The sequence below is a fragment of the Cajanus cajan genome, chromosome 3 (assembly GCF_000230855.2).
Source record: "Cajanus cajan strain Asha chromosome 3, NIPB_CcT2T_4, whole genome shotgun sequence".
NCBI classification, from domain to species: domain Eukaryota; kingdom Viridiplantae; phylum Streptophyta; class Magnoliopsida; order Fabales; family Fabaceae; genus Cajanus; species Cajanus cajan.
The window spans coordinates 68,525,645-68,549,894 of record NC_138519.1 but is presented as its reverse complement, the minus strand read 5'-3'; the positions used below and the strand labels follow the sequence as shown (position 1 = coordinate 68,549,894).

Here is a 24,250-nt window from a genome sequence, read left to right as displayed (position 1 = left end):
TGTGCGTGATTTGGGAGTTCGGAACGGGCCGTTCCGAACTCGGTACGGGCCGTTCTGGGGCAATTCGAAAGTCTATAAATAGGGGTTGGGGGCCTTCAGGAAAATGTGAGTTTTTAGAGAGAAGTTTTAGAGAGAAGGTCTCTGGGTCAGTGAGCTCCTTTCTCTCCCAAATTTCTATGTTTGACTCCTTTTCTCCTCTAGACCACTAATGCCTTCTGGCTTTTCTTGAAATTCAGATTAGAAAGCTTGCTTTGGGAGGATTGAAGTTCCGGGTTGAGCTTTGGAAGGGAATTCTATTTCATCACAGTTGTTGGCTATTCTGAGTCAATCTTCAGGTGAGGGAAGCTAGAGTATAGATTGACTAAGTTGTTTTTATGTTGTTTATATAAGTTGACCTTATAGATGAATTTTAAATATGTTGTATATTGCTGAAGTTGTTTATAAAGTTGTTAACTTAAGTTGTTCATATATTGTGTGTTGATAATATGTGATACGTTGTTAAAGTTGCTATACGTGGTAAAATTAAGTTGTTTTTATGTTGTTTATTGTTGAATTATTAATAAGTTGAGATGTACAAGTTGAAGTAATTTATTGATGTAAAAGTTGTTTAAAGTTGTATAGGTTGCCTATTGTTGAAAGATGCTTATTGTTGTAAGTTGTCTCTTGTTGTAAGATGTTTATAGTTGTATTGTTGAGAGTTGCTATAAAGTTGTAAGTCGTTTATTGCTGTAAAGTTGTAAGTCGTCTATTGCTGTAAAGTTGATGTGATGTCTATTGCTGAAAAGTTGATTATGTTGTTCAAGTTGAAAGTTGTTGAGCTGATATATGTTGTTGATTTATAAGCTGATTAAGTTGTGATGATAAGTTGTTGATCACTAGGACTAGAGGAGATGTTTTCAAAGTTTCTCATCCCATTGTGCGAATTGAGATAGTTGTGGTGCTCTGAGACCCAATTTGTTGAAAAACCCTCCTTGGGAAGTTGTCCCTCGGAGTGGACGTTGTATCGTTCTCCTCTAAGACTTAGTTGATCCCGTGTGTGGGCAAGGTCGAGGCACACGTGTATAAAGCGACCACAATATAGGGGCCAGGCCGAGCTATACTAATTACAAGCGGCCAGAAGTTGAGATACATAGTACTAAGGTGATAAGTTGAAAGTTGTTTTAAAGTTGAAAGTTATTTTAAAGTTGAAAGTTGTTTTAAAGTTGAATCCCTTAGTACTGTGTGGGCGACATGGAAATAGTCGATCCATGTCATGGTTGAATGACCAATTTGAGTAAGGTATCTAGTTAGAGATGCAATTTTTGACTAGATACTGGAGGATGTGTGGTACTTGGAGGACAGTGAGTGGGCTAACTCCACATGTGGATTGGTGAAGCTAGCCAAGGCCGTGGTAGGCTCATACCCAAACCCTTCTGTCCTAACAGTAGTACTGGACCTCCGAGTCTAAGTGGCACACCTGAGAAATCAACTATTGTTGTCTATACCTGGTTCTCTTCGGAGTTCCTAAAGCTGTTCTATACCTGACTTGGTGGAGATAGGTCAAACGCTGGATTCGGTAGGGTTTATGCCACCTAGACTGCTCAACCTCAGTTGTTGGAGATCTCCCAGTTGTATATGCGTGACGACGCATTAAATATTAAGTTGTATATGGTTGTTGTTGTTGTTGTATTAAAGTTGCTTCTAAGTTGTATGAATGAGTTGTGTTTTTATGTTGAATTGTATGATCGTTTGTGATGATGATTGTTATGCATTTATTGCATGATTGTTAATATGTTGAAGTGTGTGGTGTCTTGCTTCATGTTTGATTTTGAACTCTAGCTTACCCTTCTGTTTCCATGTGGTGGAACTGCGATGATCATACTTGGTATGGGAGCAGGTCAGGGCTAGCTTGGAGTTGAGGTGACCGCTGCGAGACGGGGAGTTTTGATCCTCGTGTTAGAGTTGCCACCTTGGGTAGCAGTTTTTTGCTTGACCGGCACTAGGAGATAGTAGTTTTGGATAACTGAATAAATACCTAATACTTAAAAACTTAATGATATATATATCTTTGTTTATGTTTTGTATTTATAAGTTATCCAATTTTATTATTTATCTTAGTTCACTATTTTTAGTGCGATTCCACTAAGTGTAGGGACCACGGCGGGTCGTTACACATCCCTTATTACTACACATGTTATCACACAGACCATTAAGCAACATTTTCTTCATCCATGGCCTACATGGGGAGCGATGGAAGATAGTGATAAGGATGCCTTCTTCCAACATTTTAAGGTATGAATTGCTTGTTTAATTCTTGTTTGTGAACATTCATATGAATTGCTTGTTTGTGAACAATGATATGTTCATCTAAATTGTATCAATTTCTTAGTGATATATTGTTCATCTCATTTCTTTACTTGGAACTTTGATGCTTAATTTACATGTTCACAAACACTTGAACTTACTTGTTATTGTAGTTTCGATACAAACATTTGCTTTTAACATGGGTTGTAAAAAAAACTGAGTTGAAATGCTTGTGTTATTGCTTTTGGTTTAGTTTAATTTATTTATTTGTATCCTCATGTTATATTTGTTTGTAGCTTCACCTGCATGATATATTATAAAGGTTCAATTCTATTAATTGTTGAAAAAGTTTTGAATTTGATTTCCTTTGACATTTTGATGTGTTACAATTATTATAATTCATTGGTTTTTTCTTCATGTAGCGTAAGGTGGCATGGAGACCTGAGGATGAGGAAAAAATAAAGAAAATTTTTCACTCAAAAGCCTCTCATAGATTGTCTGATATGTTTAATGAAGCTCAGAAAGCAGGTAAAAGGCCACTTTGGGTTGGAGAAGATGTGTGGAACCAATTGGTAGTACATTGGAATTCAGCTGCTTTTCAATTAAAGTCTATACAAGTCTCACTAAATCGAGCGTCTAAAAAAGGTGGGACTCTTCATACAGGTGGCTCAATTACGGTTCATGATCATGCCAAGCGCATGGTATGTATGGATTAAAATTTTATTTTCTATTTTTACAACTTTATAACAAATTAATTTATTTCGCATCAATGTATTATTTGCAGGCAAAAGAATTTAGTCGCTCAGTGCATATTGATGAGGTCTTTCAATAGACCCATATAAGAAAAGAAACTGGACAGTTTGTTGATGAAAGATCTAACAAAACATATGTAAGTTATTTAAATAACTATTGATGTTATTTTTAATCATATTTACAAGATTAGTAAAACAATGTCTTTGTTGAATAACAGGAAGATTTTCTCAATAAATTTTCTCAAGTTATGTCTGAGGCTACATCATTTGTTGATGAATCACATCCTATGGACCCTAGTTTGGAGGATACAATTAGGTCTAAGTGTTGGTCTGATGCAGTTGGTGGCATGACCACTAAGGGGCGACTGCATGGAGCTGGAGACCTTGCTCGTGATTTAAAAGATACACAGAGCAGTCGCGTCGACGTCAATCTTAAAAGGAAAGCGTCTTGAAGCAATTCACATGACATAGAAGACATTGTTCAATTGAAACAACAACTTGCAGAAAATGATGTGGTAATTCGTCAGTTGCAACAGTTTCAATCAATTATCTTGCAATTTTTACCCATAGAAGCACAAACTGCCATTCAAAATATTTGTCAACAACAAAATACCAACCTAGATCAACAAAATGGGGAACAACATCAAAACCAACAACAAGAAGATGAACAAGAAAAAAATCAAGAAGACTATCCTAATTATGAAGATTATTAGTTAGCATTAGAAAAATATTAATCTATTTGAATTAACTATATATGATGTTTGAATTATGAATTGTTTAACATATGTTAGTGTTGGATTATTATTATGATATAAACATTACTATTATCTTTTAAATTTATTTTGATGAAGCTTCTACAATCTATATATATGTTAAATAGGTGAAAATAATGTCAATTAGTTATATTAAAAAATTTATTCAAAAATATTTTAAAAAAAATTATGGAAATTTCTGTCGAAAATATTCCTAATAACTTTTCGACAGAAACTTCCGTCGAAAATGTCCTTCAGAAATTTCTTACAAAAATTTCCATCAAAAACGGTTCTCGAAAATTTTCGTCAGAAATGTACCTCTAAATTTTCCAACAGAAATTTCCGTCAAAAATGTTCCTTAGAAATTTTTGATAGAAATTTCTATCGGAAATGTCCCTCAAAATTTTCTGACAGAAAATTTCGTAGGAAATTTTTTAGGGACATTTCCGACAGAAAATTCTGTCTGAAATTTCTGACAAAATTTAATTTTTTTGACAGATTTTTTTTCCGATGACACTTTTTTCGACGAATTTAAATCCGTCAATAATACCAAATTCCGTCAAAATTTACTTATTTTCGTCAAAAAATTTCATTAAAAATTAACATTTTTCTTGTAATGATGGGTCAGAATAAAAAACAAAACATTTTTCACCTTAAAACTCTACCTCCTATCAAGTATAGAAAACAAAGTTTCCACGGACGAAAAATCTAACTAAATGTTAAATAATATTACATGAAATGCACTAAAATATTGCCAACATTTTACTAACATATTTTTTCAATATGAGAAGTCCATTATAGATGCACTTCAAGTTTTCTCAAAATATTTCCGAGCAAAATAATTTTTTCAGGAATTAAACAATTTTTTTCCGTCGGTAAATTTCATCTCAATTTCACTTTTTTTTTTCTTTCCTTTTCTTATAATGAGCGTATGCCTCCAATGTTCTTAATTATAAAGCAATTGAGGTGTCATGTATCATATTGTTCCTCCAACAACTGATACAATGCTACCATCTCTTGGATATAACTATCAGACCAAAGTATGAGATATTCGGGTCAAAATTCTAATTAATATATATATATAATATTGTTTTATTTATTTGTTATATAAGTATCATTTATTATATATTCTTCCCCAAAATATATATGTTTATTTATTTATTTTGCTTACATGAGTTAGATGTAGACGATTTATGCTGTCCTCTATCAAGGCTGCCTCGAGGGTCGGAACAATTGCCCCAAACCTATCACTAGCACAGTTCCAAAAATTAAAAAATGCAGTTCTAATTTTTTAAATAAAAAATTACTCCTTTAATATTTTTTTTGTTTTTCTTCTCTTATTTAATTTTAATTAACTAACCACAAATTCTAAATTTTTAACAGGTTAAATATTTATTTTCTTTAACATTAAACAAAATTTTATTATTTTCTAAATTTATGATAACAAATGCATTTTTTTATATAAAAGACATAAAACTTAAAAAAGATTACACTTTTTACATACCAAATTATAAGGAGTTCTTATGATTAAAATTGTGTGTTTTGTTCTATAAGTGATGGACAATGCAACAATTTTAGAGAATATATTTTGTTTATAATAAAAGATAGTATTGTAGATTTTTGAAAGAAAAAAAATTAATACATATTTTAAAAAAATTGTTAAAATATTCTTCGCATCATGTAAAAAATATATTATTTTTATTAAAATTATATGTTTATTTATTTTTATATAATACATATTTAAATTAAGATATACTTATATATAAAGATCATTATTTATTATTAGTGGAGTCGAGACACTTTATGTCTCTATATATTTATTTAAAGATATTTAAAAGTTATTAATATTTATTGAATCGACTGATATTATACTTAGTATTTTAATCTCAAAATCTTGAATTCAAGTCTTAAATTTAATTAATTTTAATATTATTTTTTATTATTTAAAAATTTAAAGATAAAATAGCCCAAAAAATTATGTACGAAAACAAGGATATCTCTTTTATAAATTATCTAAAAATTGGGTTTGGAAGTTGGAATTGTTTGTGTTATGAGAATGGATGCTAAAGTTAATGGAAGAGATGAAGGAAGGCTTCCCAAATTTCATTTTAAGTCTAAGAAATGAGTGAAACTCTTTATTATGCTTATTATTTAATTTAAAATAAACCATATTTAACTTATCCCGATTAAGAATAGATAACAAGAAAAAGAAAAGAAAAGAAAAACTCTTGTAAAGTAGGAATAATCGAAGAGAAGACATCCGATCATTAGCTTTAACGACTGTATATTTGTAACAAGTCCCACATCGGGAAGGTCTCCTTACCAGGGAGGCCTTATAAGGCGGGAGGTTCTCCAACCTCTTGGGCCGGCTTTTGAGGGATGGTTCCCCTCCTTAGCCTTATGCTCGTTACAATGGTGCTTTCATTGAGAGCCAGCCAAATCGAGAAGGGCTACCCACGGAGGGTTCTGACCACCGGAGGGTTCTGACCGGCAAGGGCCGAGTGAAGTACCGGTGAGTAAAGTACCGTGGAGTGCAGCCATCGAGGACGCTGGCTTTCGAAGGGGGTGGTAATGTAACAAGTCCCACATCGGGAAGGTCTCCTTACCAGGGAGGCCTTATAAGGCGGGAGGTTCTCCAACCTCTTGGGCCGGCTTTTGAGGGATGGTTCCCCTCCTTAGCCTTATGCTCGTTACAATATTATTCTTTCGTTCGTTAAATTTTTCTTGAAATATATATATATATATATATATATATATATATATATAAAAGAGTGTCATATTTCTTATATAAAAAATCATGAATAATTAAAATCAATTAACAAACAGTTCTACTAACAAATGAATGGATTAATGGACACTATATTATTTCAGCTTAATTAGTAATTTCAAGTTATATTATATTAACTTAATTATTAATTAGTAATTAATAATCATGTTAGTATTTTATTTCTTCTCTTAATGTTTGTTGTGGAGTAATCAATCATAGTTTGATTTTTTATTCATTAGGTATTGAAAAATATATTTTGTAATATAGAGATAGAACTTGACCTATTAGTTGTCTTAAACTCTTGTTATTAATACAAGTTTATTTATTAAGTATTCAAGATATTGATATTTAATAAGGAAATTTAAGTTCTTTCTTTTAAGAAATTAAGATTTGAGAAAACTAGTGAGTTGACATTAACATTAAATACAAAAGAAGATTGAGTGAATATTATATGCATGAGAATGAGGTTCAATGAAGTCTAATTTCAACTAACATTTCATATTATTTTCTAATCTAAACTACCTTCTAACTATTGGATAAAATACCAAAAAGAGTTTTATTTTGTCTTGCATAATGTTTATATCTTTTTCAAACCAACACTCAATTTATGGAAATATTCTTTTATTTAATTTAGTTATAAATTGTATCTATTGTCGTGTATTACATAAGTCCTTGAGGAAATAATAAAATATTTTCTACTAGTTACTTGTGCGGCTGGTACATTTGTCAAAATCGCTCAATAGATATCAATTCATAATACAAAATGATTTCTCAAATTTTACTACTTATATTAGGAAAGTCCAGTACATTTCGTCAAGTATTGCTCGACTTAGGTGTAAGTCTACCACGACATTGACATGCATTAACCAAGTCACATACGATGGTAGCTTGCTAACTATCATCACGTTATCACATATCTTTCTAATAATTAACTAAGGATTTTACCCATCAACTTCATACCTTACTCAAATTGTCTACTTAATTATAAATCAGTATGGCTCGATTTGATGCCTATATGGTATTAACTAAGAAATTAGAGGACACTCAACACTTCACTTCAAGAGGCAATAGTACTCAAAAAGGCTTTCTTAAATTGGGCTCTTAGAGCCCCATAACACATATTCACATAATGAGATATTTCAACTTTTAAAATAACACCTCTTCTCTAGTCTTAAGTTCACAATACAGTTTAACATCATGCATTATGCATTAAAAACACAACAACATGCTTCAATGTTTATCACAACTTAACATCTTAAATTTCAAACAGCAAGCTACTTTCAACTTTAAAGCAACTTACATTTTCAACATATATCATCATAGACTAACATTCTATGAAGTGGATTCAATTATCATCAATCTTCATGTAAACCAACACAACAAGATATGACTTAAAAGATTCCAAGTTTCATAGGAAAACAAACACTTTAAACCATGAAGTGTGCGCTATGAGCAAACAAAATTTACTCAAAGCGACCAATGAGTGCTCCAAGTGAACCAAGTCAAAGAGCACCTTTGAAATGGTCACACCAGCTCGCTTAAGGGAGTAAGTTTTGAGTAGGCAAACCTAAAATCTCTAACTAGAACAAAAACATGCATCATCCATATAAACAAATTAAACAACTATAAAGTTCAAGTCATAAGAAAATCTTATATATCTTATACTAAACTGGTCAACTTTAACCTCAATACAAAACAACCTTTTAAACAACTAAACTCATAAGAATTTCTTAATCCTTGGAGTTTTAAAACACTAAAACAACACATCATCATAAATCATTTGATTAATAAAATTAAATAAATAACAATTCACAACACAATGTTACAATAGAAGATAATTATGTTACTCTTTCCATTCCATAATAATATCGTCCTAAATTGTTTTACACTGCCCGAGAAAAACTAATAAATAAATAAAAGAAAATAGTAATTTTAACCAATAAAAACTAATAAATATATGAATTTTTTTTTTACAAAATTAGCCTTCTCATTTACATTCTTAACTAGACATGATACAACACAATAACTACTTTTTAAAGAATATTAATTAATACTACATCAAAAATTTATTTTTGAGATTTTTTTAAACACTATTTATTATGTGACGAAGAGAATATGAGTTATAATAAATAAAAAATCTCACAATGTCTTAAAAAAAACTGACATAACTTTAAGTTCTTTATTCTAAAACAAATGTGAGAGGAGGAAATCCTTCAATTAACTAAACTAAATATTTGTATTCTTTACAAATAGTTTTAATTATGTCACTAATTTTATTTAATCTCATATTTGTCTCAGTCTTACGAGGGAGCCATGGAGGTTTGTAGAAGGGAAGCTAAAGACTATCTAAGAAAAGCAGTGAAACCCTACTTCATGAATCATGATGTCGTGTCACAACCATTGTTATTCTCAAACCATGTCTCACTGTAATTTGGGCCAGCTGGACTTAATCAACACAAATTTGTTGGGTTGGGTTGGGTCCAACAAACAATTCTCAAAGGATGATGATATATACACCTCCATTTTTTTATACATATACCCCTTTTTAAAAAAAATATTAAATTCTTAAATTATCCTTAATATTATTTGGAATAAAAAAAATTATTCTCGAAAGTTTTTTTTGGAGGTGTATTTGTACATAATTATGGAAAGTACTTTCCGGAATACTAATATTACTATTCCGGAAAGTACTTTCTGGAATACTAAAATTACTATTCTGGAAATAACTTTCCGTCGGAATAATTCTGGAAAGTACTTTTCGTAACACTAAAATTACTATTGCGGAAAGTTCTTTCCGGAATTATGATAACAAATACACACACGGTTAATATTCCGGAAAGAATTTTCTACAATAGTAACTCTAGTGTTACGGAAAGTATTTTCCATAATTATTTCGACGGAAAGTTATTTTCGGAATAGTAATTTTAGTATTCCGGAAAGTACTTTCCGTAATTATTCTGACAGAAAGTTCTTTTCGGAAGGCTCATGATATATACACTTCCTGTTTTTTTATAAGTACACCTTCTTTATTTTTTTTTTAAATTTATAAAATATTATATATATATTTTTTAATTTTATACCTTTAACTTTCAATTTTCTACTTTTTTCTTTTTTTTCACACACTTTTTCTTTCTTTCAATTTTTACATGCTACCAAAATAGGTGGGATGAAGGAAAGATAATGGGGTGCATGTAAAAATTGGAAAAAAAAAAAAAAAAAGATCTGTAAAAAAAAGTACTAAATTAAATGTTGTGAATGTAAAATTAGAAAAAAAACAAAAATTTAAGAATATTTTAAATTTTTAATTATTTTTTTGAAAAGGATGTGTACTTATAGGGAAAAGGAGGTGTATATATCATCAATTTTTGAAAAACACTTTCCAGAATAATTTTTTTTTATTCCAAATAATATTAAGGATAATTTAGAAATTTAATATTTTTTAAAAAAAAAAGGGGTGTATGTATAAAAAAATGGAGGTGTATATATCATCAACCATCCCCAAATTGTCACGTCAAACGGGCACCCCGTTGTGTTTGACCAACATATTACTATATTAAGGCGTTTATTAATTATTACCCGATTCAATTCAATTTAGTACATAATTCAACAGGAAAAAAAAAAAGCAATAACTGAATAAATTAAAATTCAGAAATAAAAAAAGTTAAAAAGTTATAATAATTGGATACGTCAGATTTTAGATCCTATACTGAAAATTTATTCAATCAAATTAAATTAAACTTTGTTATGTAATTATTCAAAAACTTATATAAATAGGAATTTGTTCTACATTATGCATTTGTTCTTTTATCAATTGTAAAATTATTTTTATTTAAAATTTAAATATGATTTTGAATTATACTATGAGTTATATGTGAGATGTGCTTGATTTTGAATTAATTTTCTTATTAGTATGAGTAAAAAAATTATTAGTATTTTAACTAATGCATTACACGATACAAATTTTTAATTTTTATAATTAAAATTCATAATATGTAAATATTTTTAATATATAAATTATATTATAATTAAAATTTATCATAAATAATATCCTTATATCATAGATTATGTTTTAGATTTAAAATGAATAATTTAAATTATATTCTAAAATTATTTTTAATTATTAATAATTTAAAGATAGAAGTAAAAAAAAAAAATTGAGAATTTGAGATGCTCAATATAAAAAAAGGCCTAAAATGTAAGGTAGTCTAAAAAAATGCTAGAAAGGGTGACATGAGTAAGAGTCTCAGTTTCCAAATTATAGTTTTAATTTTTTCTAGCAAAAGTGTCTTAAAAGAAAAGCATGTTTCTTAAAAGTAGCCTCAATTAGATTTAATTTTAAAATAAATGTGAACTAAATTCAGAGAATTTTAAACACGTACTTCAACCGAATCCGATTTTCTAGTTCAGTCCTTTTCTTAAAATCATGAAAGATCATACTCATTGATGGTGCCAATTGAACATCTCGTTGAATACCCACCATTCAGTTTTCACATTGGTTCCATGCAAGTTGCAACACAATGTTCAGAAACCCAAAACCATGTGTTCCACTCTTTCACCATCTTTCCAGATTCAGAATCACACCCAATTCCCTCTGTCCAATCCCTCCTTTCCTCGTACCATCGAACAACCTCTCCACTGATTCCACAGACACAAACCCGACAACATCTGTTCCCATCGATGCGGGCTCTTCGAACCGCAAACCCGTTAGTTTATGGCCCGGCATGTTCCATTCCCCTGCCATACACGCTCTCTGGGAAGCCAGATCCTCCATTTGCGAAATCCCCCCTTTAACCAATGCCACTGCCTATGCCCCCTCTGCTCCCAAAACACCCTCTCAAAGCAGGACTAGCGTCTTCTACAACTTCTCCTCTGATCACATTCTTCGCGAGCAGTATAGGAACCCATGGAATCACATCAGAATGGGCAAGCTCGTCGAGGATTTTGATGCTCTAGCTGGCACCATTGCCTTCAAGGTCCCTTCTTTTTTCAAATTCATTTCTGGGTTTTCTTACTTACGTGTTTATAAATCTTGGGTTTTGCTTATTTTCATGAAATTGATTCCAAGTTCTCTCTTTTTTTTTTTTTTTTTTTTTTTTCTTTTTTTTATGTTCTGCTAGTTCGATCCGACTACTCTAGCGTTAGCGACTCACTTCAAAGGGTAACATAAGTAGTATTGGTTGTTGATGAGAAAATCATTAATCATAAACAGATTTATGATTGGTTGACATGTGCATAGCTATTAAACTAAAATAATCTATGCATCCACCGTATATAAATCTAATCAAAGATTGTCATGTGTTACTACTACTACTACATAATAAATTTATTGCCTTTTAAAACACTATTTAAAAGTCATAAATAACACTATTTTACGCTGTGATACATGGCTATTAAATGCGGGGAAGGTTTTTCGTATTTGTATGGTTTGGAACTTTGGATATTGAAGTTTATTCCTCTCTTTTGAGCAGCACTGTTCTAATGAAGATGGAACAACAAGGCCCCTTCTATTGGTCACTGCTGCCGTTGACAAGATGGTTCTTAATAAGCCAATCCATATTGATGCTGATTTCATCATTGTTGGTGCTGTTACCTGGGTTGGCCGCTCATCCATGGAGATTCAACTGGAATTGACTCAGTCGGCACAAGGTACTGCACGATTAATACAAGCTGATTCTGCTTTCTAAGACCGTTGTTTTTATGTAGGATTATGGTTTAGAATGTGATTATACTTTTCACTTGCAGTGAGTGCTTAGAAGCAAACACTTGACGTGTTACTATATATAGTACATATTAAGAATCAGAAACTTAATGAGGGAACACATCATATAGATGGAAATAGAGCAGAGGCTCCATCAGTTCGTTTAATTTCGTTATGGTTGAATTAGATGATTTGACACGAGAATGCAAACATCTATTTATAGGGAAAAGGTAGTGAGAACTATGTGCATGCAGCTCGCTAATCCATGTACACGTCTGTTTGATTAAAATTCTCCAAAAGTACTTACAAGAAGAAAAAATAAAAGCTTTTACATAAATTAAAATTAATTTATGCACAAGTCAAAAATAAGTTTTGGAAAAATTAATATGAGAGAGCTTTTATAAATTGGCTTATGAAGAAACTATTTTCATTTTTCCTTTCTATTTTCTCTTTCTATAAGTGATTTTAGTAAAGCTTATCCAAACAACCGACAAATAACAATTTAGTTACAGAGAGTACTCGGTTATAACTAACAAACTTGGCTACTAATAACCATTACCTTTATAGGTTCTATTAATACTTGCATTGCGTGTTGTGAATTTTGCTCAATTTTCTTTCGAGCGTGTGTCTATATTGGATTTGGATCCTCTCATGTGATATTGAATATTTTTATTCAATGAAATCTAAATCCTTAATAAAGAATAAGAGAGAGAAGATTTAAATAATAATAATAAAGATATGGGGTTTTGATGGTGGAGATTTTAACATAAGAGAATCCAATTAAAAATGTCACATGAGAGAATTCATTCCCGTCTTGATTTTTACTTTCATTTAATTTATTGCAGCATGTTATCATTGTGTGGTCTTGTACGAATGCAAATGTAAGAAATTTAACAGCTCTATTTGATCCCTAAACAAACATTGACATTGGTTTCCAATTTAAATGTCAAAAATCATGAACTTAATCATTAGTATAAGTAAATAATTAATCTGAAGCATATCAGTTTGATTGGGGTGCAAACACTGCATGGGGGTAAAGTTTTCCTAAAGACCTAGTTCTAGTTAGAGAAATTGTTCTTCATAAACAGTTATAAAAGAAGAAAATAAGAAGGAAAAATAAAATAAGTTTCTCCTATACATTAAAATAAGTTTATAAATAAATTGAAATGAACTTTTAGAGAAGTTAATTTGAAAGAACTTCCATAGATTAACTTATGTATCTCTCATCCTGTGGACATTGTTTTTGTGGCTTACTGTTCTTACAGACTTACATGCCTCTGTAAATAAAATGAAAAGAGACAGAAGAATGGTTTCCTTGCCTCTTAATATAGTTCAATTTACTAGCAAGTGATAATAGCAAAACAAGTAGAAATCTTGACTAAAAGCCTGTTCATGCTGTTCTAGTTAAGCCCAAATCATATCTTTGTGATGTTATGTCTTTCAATACTCTAACAATTTTGCTTACCCGACACTGAAACTTGCTGACAGGGAATACCAACATCTCAAACTCACCTGCACTTGTAGCTAACTTCACCTTTGTGGCTCGTGACTCCATCACTGGTAAAGCATCCCCAATTAACCAGATATCACCTGAAAGTGAACAAGAAAGATTACTCTGGGAAGAAGCAGAAGAGAGGAACAAGTTAAGGAAAAAAAGAAAAGAACAAAAACATGGAGAGAGTGGAGACACTGATAGGCTCAATGAACTATTGGCCGAAGGGCGTATCTTCTGTGACATGCCAGCATTGGCCAACAGAGATAGCATCCTCATGAAGGATACTTGCCAACAAAACTCTTTTATCTGTCAGCCGCAGAAAAGAAACATCCATGGTCGTATCTTTGGGGGATTCTTGATGAGAAGAGCGTTTGAACTTGCCTTTTCAACTGCTTATGCCTTTGTTGGTGCAGCACCTCATTTCTTAGAAGTTGATCACGTTGATTTTTTTAAACCTGTAAGTAGCCACTATTCACCAAGGACACTATTTGTTCTAAATATATAATGAACTACATTTCTTGCATGGCATTAATAAAGTCAGTAGTACCTTCTGGTTGTATTGTATATGGAACTCTCTAAGGGAACAGATAATCATCATGATTCATGACCTCATTTATCTAATTTTCTTTTTCTAATTATCATTGTTTATTTTCATATTATCATCAGTTTGGAACATGAGCTGAGTTGAAAAATATTTAACACCTTGATAAAGTTATATATATATATATGAGGAGGGTTCAAACGACACCGGTGTAACTTTTACTAAGTGTTACATCGCTTAATAACTTTATATTAAATGTGAATTTTGAAAATTCAACCGTTAGATTGAAAGTTCATATCTCTTAGATTATATATGTCAAATTTTGTTAAAATTGAACAACAATTTGAAGGTAATCAAAGTGTTCATATTTTAGTATATTTTAAAATATATATATTACGTCAGTTTTGTTTTATGAGAATGAAATATCAAATCATCTTGGATTATTATAAAATTTTGTGTATATGATCTAAGAGATATGAACTTTCAATCTAACGGTTAGATTCACAAAATTCACATTTAATATAAAGTTATTGAGCGGTGTAATACTTAGTAAAAGTTACACCGGTGTCGTTTGAACCCTCCTCTATATATATATATATATATATCAATAGAAGAAAAAAAATTATGTGAACACAGGTTTACACAAGTAGTTAAGGATCCCTGTACAAACTCCTACCTTCTCCCGTTAGTGTGGGTTTGAATTCTCCTAATGCCACTTTTTCTTCTTATGACATTGAACCGAAAACAACTTGATGATGCAGGTGGACGTCGGAAATTTTCTTCGTCTAAAGTCTTGTGTTCTGTACACAGAACGTGAGAACACAGCTGAGCCCTTGGTGAATGTAGAAGTTGTTGCACATGTGACAAAGCCTGAGCACCGCTTAAGTGAGGTGAGCACTATAATATAATAGTATTTTACTTAAAATTTCAGGATGCACACAAATTTCCTTTTCCCACAATTTTATTAATGAAAAGATATATCAGAAAAATTTGTCTTATATAATGTGTTTTTTCTGAGAGCAAAGAGTTCCAGGGAGTGTTGTCAGCAATCTCCTGTCTAATTTTATTTTACAATTCAGATGGATTATAAGTTAATATAAGATTATGGGTTTAGATAATAAAAAAAAAATGAAACAAGTTCCTTTATAAGTTAAAACTAGTTTTTGTGCAAGTTAATTTATAAAATCTTTCTCTCATTAACTTCTTTAAAATCTCATTTTTAATTCATGCATAAGTTAATTTTATCATACAGAAAAATTTATTTTAATTTTTCTTCCTATTTTTTCTTCCTTGAAGTATATTTAGAGAATGTTATCCAAATATGTCTATATATCTATTATCAAATGGAATAAAAAAAAGTGCGTGCCTCATTTTCATTTGAGATTCACATGATCACATATCTAAATCATTTCACTTCATTCCATGATTTTCTTCAAACAGGTATCTAACAGATTCTACTTCACATTTGGTGTTGATCCTGAGGCCGTTAAAAATGGGTTGAGGGTTCGATGTGTTGTTCCTGCTAAAGAAGAGGAAGCACGAAAGGTGCTTGAACGCATGGATGCTGAGAACTTGAGTTTGGTAAAAAAAGATGGTAATTTTGAAGTGGTCAAGGAAAACAAGTGTATAGAGAAAACGAATTTATGATAGAGTACTTGTAGAACTTTCGTACGTAGTTGTGGATTGAACTACAGAGCGAAAGTCAATTGCGCAAGCTATATTCATTCGATCTGGAATTTGAAGTTTCTTTTCCATTCATGTTTTGGAGTTAACAAGTTACCAACAGGTAACGCCATTCTCAAACCTCTGAAATGAATAATAAATAATCGCACTTTTCGTAGTCTATTTTTTACACTCCAATCATAATCAACGTGTCAAACACCTCAAGCCATATGAACCAATGTCTCTTTCATCACAAATATTAAGAGCAACTTCAATGGGAGTTGCTTGGCTCATCAAGCAACTCTAACATCAGTTTTTTACCATTGGAGAGGTTTGAGGTGGCAATAAGAGTTTTTCGCAAAGGAGAGAGGGTTGCTTAGTGAAGCAACGGTTGCTTACTTTTTGTGAACTGAAGGAGGCTTGAGGTTGGACAGCGGAGGCGCGCCGGTGGACAGCGAAGGTGAACGTTCTGTCGCGGGTGGACAGCGGAGGCACACTGGTGGACAGCGGAGGCGCGCTGGTGGACATTCTCCCGCAGGTGGATGTTCTAGCTGGACCTGCGCGCGGAGACGGCGGCGGTTGACGAAATTTGAAGGTGGAGTTGGAAAAAAAGAAAAGGTGAGAAAAATGAAAAAAATCCTCTCACGAAGAGAAGAAGAAGAAAAAGAGATGTTTTAAAGAAATAAGAAATAAAAATTAAAAATAAAAAAATTAAAAAATTCTAAAAGTTAAATTTCTTAAAATTTCTTATCATTGGAACAAATTTCTGTTTGAGTTGCTTAATGCTAACATGACACACTGGGGATCACTTTTTTTATTTTCTAATACATGAAGTAACTCAAATAAGTTGATTCTATAGGAAATGCCCTAACAGATGATGACATTAAGACCGCATTCACTCTTCCTTTGAAAGGTAGTACACTCGTACTAAATTGACCTAATGATGGTGCCACTGGCCACAATACACTAATGTCCAAACTGTAGTCACAATCATATATTTCACACTATCAGAGTCTGGTTTGATTTTAATGATTCTACAGATCTATTTGACAATCACGTTCTTTGTAGGAAATGCCACAGCCAAGAATATGACCTGTTTCCACATTCTAGAGACGTTTCCGATTGAACACCTTTTATTACGGTGTACGCCACAACTACTGTTAGTAATTTCAACTTCTTACTCACAAATCACATTTCTCAATTTACAAAGTTTAGATAAAAACAAATCCAAAGTTTGTCATTGATCTTTATGAATACAAATATAGAGAAGCAGCCAACCTAGCACAGAAGGGAGAGAAAATGTACCCATTATATAATCTAGGTAGTAAAACATATACAGATCTATATGAAGACAAGAGCTGTGATAGCATAGGCTTTTTTTCACCATCAAAGGTATGGGTAAAGACTGGCTTTAGTTCAGGTGGGATTTGAGAGAAAATGTCACTTCACATGATAATGTTTGGATGATATAAACATAACCCATCAATGGCCAAACGTGTACAAACTACTTGAACCTGTTACAGCCGGGTCAGATAGGATTTGAGAGGTTAATCAGATTCAGATGAATCATATGGCTGCTTACCAATAATAATCTCAGGGAAAAAGGTTGGCATTATAGGAATTGCAGGCATTACAGATTGACGGGAACCAACCAAAGTCCTCTCATTTACTTTACCAACTTCCTTGCAAACACCATCTAGTATTGAAAGGAAATCCCTCACAACCATAAAAATTCTAAATGGATGAGCTTCTTCCTTTGCTGAATTTCCATGGAAATACTCGGTTATCTCCTTTACTGAAGAGAGGGCATTTTTCTCATGGGCCTGGATTGCTAAAATCTCTTGCTCTCCCCTCTTCAAGAAACCTTTCATTGCATCAAAAAAGTTTTGGTTGGTGTCTTTCAAAGGTGACTCCTCGTTCAATTTTACAACTTGCACAACTTTTTCAATTCCTCTGGCAAGTTTAGCAACATCACAACTCAGCGTGTCTGAATCCATAGCAGCTGCTTTTTTAACATTGGTGAGCTCCCCACTCAAGCCTGAAACAACTTGCAGTCCAAGCTTTTTGAAGTCAACCTCATCTTGAAGTGTATATTGGTGGGTATTATCAGAGGTATGGTGATGATTTGAATCAGATATATGAGAACCCTCGGTTCTGACAATTTCCTGTACAACAAAATGCAAGAGACTAGTTTTTCCATCAGTTCCTTTAATATCAACTAGCTTCAAAAGTGTGTCCAGTTTGAACGCATGAGCATCACCACGATTGGTTCCAACATTCATTCGATTTCCTGTTCTCAGCACTGCTTCAAGTATCTTCAGAAACATGCGGCTATTCCTTAATTCACCACAGGCCACCTGTGGAAAAGGATGACATATGAGAACTACTGACGCATTGGTACAAATTGCAATCAGTCAAGCTAGACATACTCTCACCAATGATACAAGACTGTTATGTGCCTAATTGGTGTTTTTTTTTCCTGATGATCATTATGGCAAAAGGATTATTTTGGAAATTTCTATCTTTGGTAACCCTTTTAAAATAGTAAATGATAATATATAATGTTATTTTCACAATTTAGCATCCTAAAAGAAAAACCGTAGTTGGCTGATTTCAAAACTTGGAAAGCAAGCATCATTGTTAATCACGCGAGGAAAATCTAATCTTTTGAGTACCACAGTAATTAAACAAGAAACGTGAAATGGGAATGTGGCAAGCTAAAATAGTAAGTTAAAAATATTAGCTAACATTCAGCTGCATTGATACTGAAAGGTCAATCTAGTTCTCGATATCCTAAAATACATTTAGGCAAACAAAATAATCAAATTGAGAGAGAAATGAGAGAAGCATATATATATACCTCGAGAGTTTCAAAGGACTTCTTAAGGTATTCTAATTCTGAATCAAAATTAGCAATGTAGAGCATAGCATCCACTCTCTTAAACGCAAAAGGTATATCAAGCACGACTTTAAGAAATTTCTCAGCAGGACCAAGCTTGAAGGGTGACTCATCATGAAACTCCTTCAGCTTAGACTCTTCATCCTTAGTTGGAGCCATCTTTAATAAGCTTTCAAGAAGTTCCGTTCCCAATGTATCACAATGGCCTATAGACAGCAAAATCAAGCTTTAATATTTCCCCCAAAAAAAAAAATAAGGATAGCAAGAAGAAGGAAAAGCGAATAGCACCATATAATATGTTTTACGAAAGACAATAGGATGCTGTGATATGGAGAATACATAGTAAAATAAAGGTTTGTTGTTGTGCCGTAAGAAATGAATCATGAACTACAAAAAACAGTGAAGATATGGGAGTGGGGCATACCATCCCGTGAATGATAATGAAGTTTGAAAATGCTATAAATGTCATGCAAGCACTATCTTCCATACATACACAGACAATAATACAACAGGCATAATGCTAGTAAAATGACCAAAAAGCATAAGCAGTCCAGTGTAAGAATTTAAATAAATATAGATCCATCTTTATTTATTTATTTATTTGGTAGAAGGTGAGTGCATAGAGGGGAAAATAAATGATGACCTTCCCTGAGGGCGTCACAAACTTCGTCAATAGTGACATTGAGCGCCCTAAGCAAAATGGCAATGTTCTGAGACTTCTTAGGGTCAAGCACCCTATTTTCGTGAGGCATGGGAGAAGCTGAATGAAGTATTGGACGCCTAGCATTGTTGTCTCTAGTCGCAACACCAAAACTCTCCTTAGAATTATTCGCCATAAAAAGCGTTTCAATCATGTCCTCGTTCAACCTGCACATCCAATCATTAATCTCCCCACACAACTCATCAGTTGTTTAAACAAAACACAACATAACAAAACATTACGAGGATGTCTTACTGAAAAGAATTGGGTCTCAAGCGATCCCAAACCATGACCCTGTCGGAACTAGCCTTAACTTTATCCCAATGCAAAGCTTTCAACTTTGGCTTTGGGGTGTCCTCACTCTCACTCCTAACACCAACACTTGGCGAGGTCTCCCAAAACCGCACCGGAGGTGGCGGCGGTGGCGGCGGCGGAGGAGGTAAATTTGTCGCCGGAGAAGTCTTTCCCTGCCATTCCTCCCGGGGAGAAGAAGAGGAAGAGAAAGAAGGAGAAGCGGGGTTGTTAAGAGGCAACGATTTGACGCTAGTGGGGCTGCAATTGAGAGAAGAGAGGGAATTGGAACGAGGGTACGAAGTGAAGGTTGTGGAAACGAATTGATCCACGTGAAACACACGTGAGGTTGAAGCGGCACCAGCATTGAGAAGAGTAGAAGGAGAAGGAGGTGGAGGACTGTGTTGTTGTTTGTTTTCTTTTTCTTCAGAAGAACCTCTTGGAGAGAAAAACTCTTCTTCCTCTTCTTCTACTTCTTCTTCATCATCATTTGGTTCTTTTATTTCTTTATCATCGTTTACTTCACTCATCCATGGATTGAATTTGTGACGCGGGAGTGGTGGCAGCGGGTTGAGCTCCGGCGAGTCGTTGAGTTTGTGATACGGTGGCCGGAAATCGTCATCGTCGTGGCTGGAGATGGAGTCCGTTGCGGGGTTGACGGAGTTGGCCACCGTGCCGAGGTAGAGGAGCTCCGTCGCGGGGGGTTTCGTTTCGGCGGCGTCGGAGGGCGGGAAGAGGCGGAGGCTGTCCGATCCGGAGGCCTTGTCGTGGGCGGAGGCGGAGGGAGCGCGGCGGCGGAGGAGGAAGAAGGCGGCGAGGGCGAGGAGGGCGAGGGTGGAGAGGGAGAGGGCGAGGGCGAGGGCGGCGGCGGAGCGGCGGTGGTGGGGGGCGGAGGGGTGGGGGAGGAGGAGGGAGGAGATGTTGGCGGGGAAGGTGGTGGCGACGGGCGGCGGAGGAGGGAGGGGCGGCGAGCGGAAGGAAGGAGAAGGGAAGAAAGATTTGTGCGGTGGAGGAGAAGACGATGAAGAAGATGAAAATGGAAGCTTGGGTTGTGTGTGTTGGTGGTGTCTGGGTTGGGGTTGGGGTTGAGGTGGTTGTGTTGGAGGGGTAGCCACTCTTGGGAAGAGTGGTTGGTGGAGGACACGGCGAGGCTGTGCCAAACAAGAACCGAGAAAAAGGCATAAAACGAGGAGAGTGATGAAGGTTGAAGACATGTTGTTTAATGAATGAGAATGAGAATGGGAATGTAGTTGGAGTTAATGAAGTGGTGTGAGAGAGTGAGACTGGTTGGAAAGAGAGGAAGACTGGTAGGAAGTGTGGTGAAAATGGTAGTTCTAGTTCTAGTTCTAGTTCTAGTTCTAGTTCTAGTTCTAGTTCTAGTTCAAGTTGTGTTATTAGTTCAGGGTAGTGTTTTGTTTGGACTCTTATTTGGATTTTATGCTAATGTTGGAGCAGTAAAAAGCACGACACGAGTGCTACTGCTTGTGCGTAGCATGGTGAAGAAGAAGAAGATGATGATGATGAGAGTGAAAAGCCAGAAAAGGGAATCATGGTTGTAGCTATGCTTCATGCTGTGCTGTGCTCTCTCTCTCTGTCTGAAAAGTTGCGATCTTTTCCTTGTCCTCATGCTGTGACAGTCATTTCTTTCTCACCAACAAAACCTATTTTCCATTGCATGTTGCGCTACATACATACGTCCATATACTACATTCGTTCTATTATCATCATTCTCACTCATCACTAAATAACTTTAGTTTCTCATTAATATTTTTTATGCCCTATTTATTATACAAGCTTTAACTCTTTATTATAATAAATAAGTTAATAGAAATAATGTTATATTTTAATAAAGAAAAGTTGACTCCAGAAGGTTATATTCTTTTTTTCTTTATAAAATAGAGTTTAATTACAATTTTTTTTTATTTCTAATATTATAATTATATAATTTTGATTTTTAAAATTTTAATTAAGTAATTTTAGTTTTTCAATTTTGGTATCTAAAATTTGATTAAACATTTTTAATCTTTTCAATATCGTAATAATACAATTTTAGTCTCTTAACTATTATAATTATATAACTTTTGATCTATTAAATTAATATATTATAATTTTTATTTATCTATTAAGTGATATATATTTATTATTAATAAAATTATTAATATATGTAATTTAAATAAGTAAAATTTTGTATAATTATAATATTTGAGTGACTAAAATCATATAATTATGATGTTTTATCAACTAAAATTACTTATTTAAAAATTAAGATATTAAAATTATACAACTGCAATACTTGAAGAACTAAAATTATTCAATTAAAATTTAAGGAATTAAAATTAAATAATTATTATACTTGAAACATATTTAAATCTAAAAATAACTTTATGAAAAATATAATTAAAAAATCTGAAAAATTAATGTTTTTAAAATTCTTACTTTTTTTGAAGTAAAAGATTTTTTTATTAAATTAAATATGATAAACTAACATCCTTAATTTCATATTCTTTGAAAACTGACTTTTTTTTATTTATTTACCACTTGCGTTTCTTAATGTAAATAAATTTACAAACAAATCGTTAATCCAAGTAAATTTTTGTAAAATATCACTATTTTAAAGTGACGTAGAAAATTTTATTTAATATATATATTTTCTATTAATTATATTAATAAATAATATTATTAAGATAATTTTATTTTATAACATTATTAAAATAAAAATAAATAATGTGATATAATAATGTTATTAAAATGAAATAAATGACGTGCTTATAATAAATTATTATTTTTAATAATGCCATTTATTAATTTAATAAGTTGAAAACTGATTTAAATTAAATAATGTTTTTTACATCAACGATCAAGATTAATAGATGTCAAATTATTCATAGAAATATAATTACATATTTTTAAATTATAGAAATTAAATATTTCAATTTTAAAATGGAGAAATAAAAACTAATTTAACAAACAAAAATACACTTTTAATCATACTTATTTAAACATAATATCATTTAGTTATTTTTTTTATTGAAAATCACAAAAAATATGTAGGTCATTTGGGACTAATATTTTTATTATAATAAAGATAAACACTAGCGACATTTTCTATAATATCTTTTATTAATAGTTGAAAATCATAAATTTTTATGAGTTTTATCATTAAATTAAAAGAAAGATTCATTAAATGAAATATAATATAAGATCTTCAAAATTTATGATTTTTAATAAATTTCAATTAATAATAAATATTTCTTTTGATCCTTATTATAATACACAATTTAAAAGAAAATAATAATCTTCTATAATATATTTTAAATTTTTATAAAATATATTTTTTATTTTTATGCGATGATATGTGTCTTTTATTATTAAATAATAAAAAATAAAAAAAAATTTAGAAATTAATATTTAACTATCCAATTATCTTTATATTTTAACAAGATATCGAGAGAGGGACATAATTTTTAACTTTCTCAAAACTTGATACAATATTCACGAAAACAGAAATTTGTTAAAGTAAATTTTGTAACAATGTTAAAGTTTGGGAATGTAAAATGTAATTAAACCAATATTTTATATTAATTTATTTATTTTATAATGTAGATGTTTATTATGTTAAAAAAATTTCTGTAAATCCTTGTTTACTATGGTCAATGGTAACTTTTGTTTTTTTTTTATAAATAAATTAATATTATGATTCATTTGATGAAATAAGCTAGATTAAATGGTATTATGCTTTAAACACCGCTTAACTTAAATCTAAGAACATGAAGAGGTGAAAGAATGGGCAGCCGTTGAACCAACTTACATTGATATGATATCGTTGTGATAAAATTATACATAAGTACGTGCTAATGTTCATAATGTAGATTTTTTAGGCTACAACATTTTTTTTAACATTGTTGTTTTATTATAATTGATGTTCATAATGTAGATTTTTTAGGTTACAACATTTTTTTTAACATTGTTATTTTATTATAATTGATATTTATTTGACGCCATTGTATATAGCTATAAGAACTATAATAAGTGCAAAATTTGTTAGAAAGCTATTTCTTTTGAAAAAAGGTTCCTATATATAATATTTGTCACTTAATTCATCGACATTTAAAAAAGTAATTATTTTAATTTTTTTTAGAGAAAAAAGTAATTAATTTAAGTAATAATTATAAATTTATCTTATATATATATATATTTTTTAAAATTATTCTTATATTACTTTTTTTTTCCTAATTAATATTCATAAACACATTTTTTATTATTAAATATAAACAAATTTTAACTATTTTTTTCTCATTTAATGATACTCCTTCAAAAATATATCTTCTTTAATAAATGACCTTTTAGTTATACTATTTTTCTTAACATTTATAACAAGAATAATTTAGGAAGAATTATATAAAATTAGTA

At 31.9% G+C, this 24,250-nt stretch overlaps 3 protein-coding genes across 3 annotated transcripts; 2 read left to right on the top strand and 1 right to left on the bottom strand.

The window, feature by feature from the left end:
• The first annotated feature begins 2,229 nt into the window (after positions 1 to 2,229).
• LOC145956431 (uncharacterized) lies at positions 2,230 to 3,487 on the top strand. The gene is made up of 3 exons (XM_083072029.1): positions 2,230 to 2,271; positions 2,706 to 2,984; positions 3,254 to 3,487. The coding sequence occupies exons 1-3, from the start codon at positions 2,230 to 2,232 to the stop codon at positions 3,485 to 3,487; spliced, it is 555 nt and encodes a 184-aa protein (XP_082928155.1).
• Positions 3,488 to 10,965: 7,478 nt separating this feature from the next.
• On the top strand, positions 10,966 to 16,133 carry LOC109788077 (acyl-coenzyme A thioesterase 2, chloroplastic). Its single transcript, XM_020346714.3, has 5 exons — positions 10,966 to 11,527; positions 12,023 to 12,200; positions 13,741 to 14,204; positions 15,050 to 15,178; positions 15,729 to 16,133. Exons 1-5 carry the CDS (start codon positions 11,072 to 11,074, stop codon positions 15,933 to 15,935), a joined length of 1,434 nt encoding a protein of 477 aa, XP_020202303.1. The 5' UTR covers positions 10,966 to 11,071; the 3' UTR covers positions 15,936 to 16,133.
• Positions 16,134 to 17,110: 977 nt separating this feature from the next.
• Positions 17,111 to 21,517, bottom strand: LOC109788072 (formin-like protein 1). Its single transcript, XM_083071148.1, has 4 exons — positions 19,805 to 21,517; positions 19,493 to 19,716; positions 18,811 to 19,055; positions 17,111 to 18,307 (listed from the first exon to the last, which is right to left on the bottom strand). Exons 1-4 carry the CDS (start codon positions 21,052 to 21,054, stop codon positions 17,498 to 17,500), a joined length of 2,529 nt encoding a protein of 842 aa, XP_082927274.1. The 5' UTR covers positions 21,055 to 21,517; the 3' UTR covers positions 17,111 to 17,497.
• Positions 21,518 to 24,250: the final 2,733 nt, after the last annotated feature.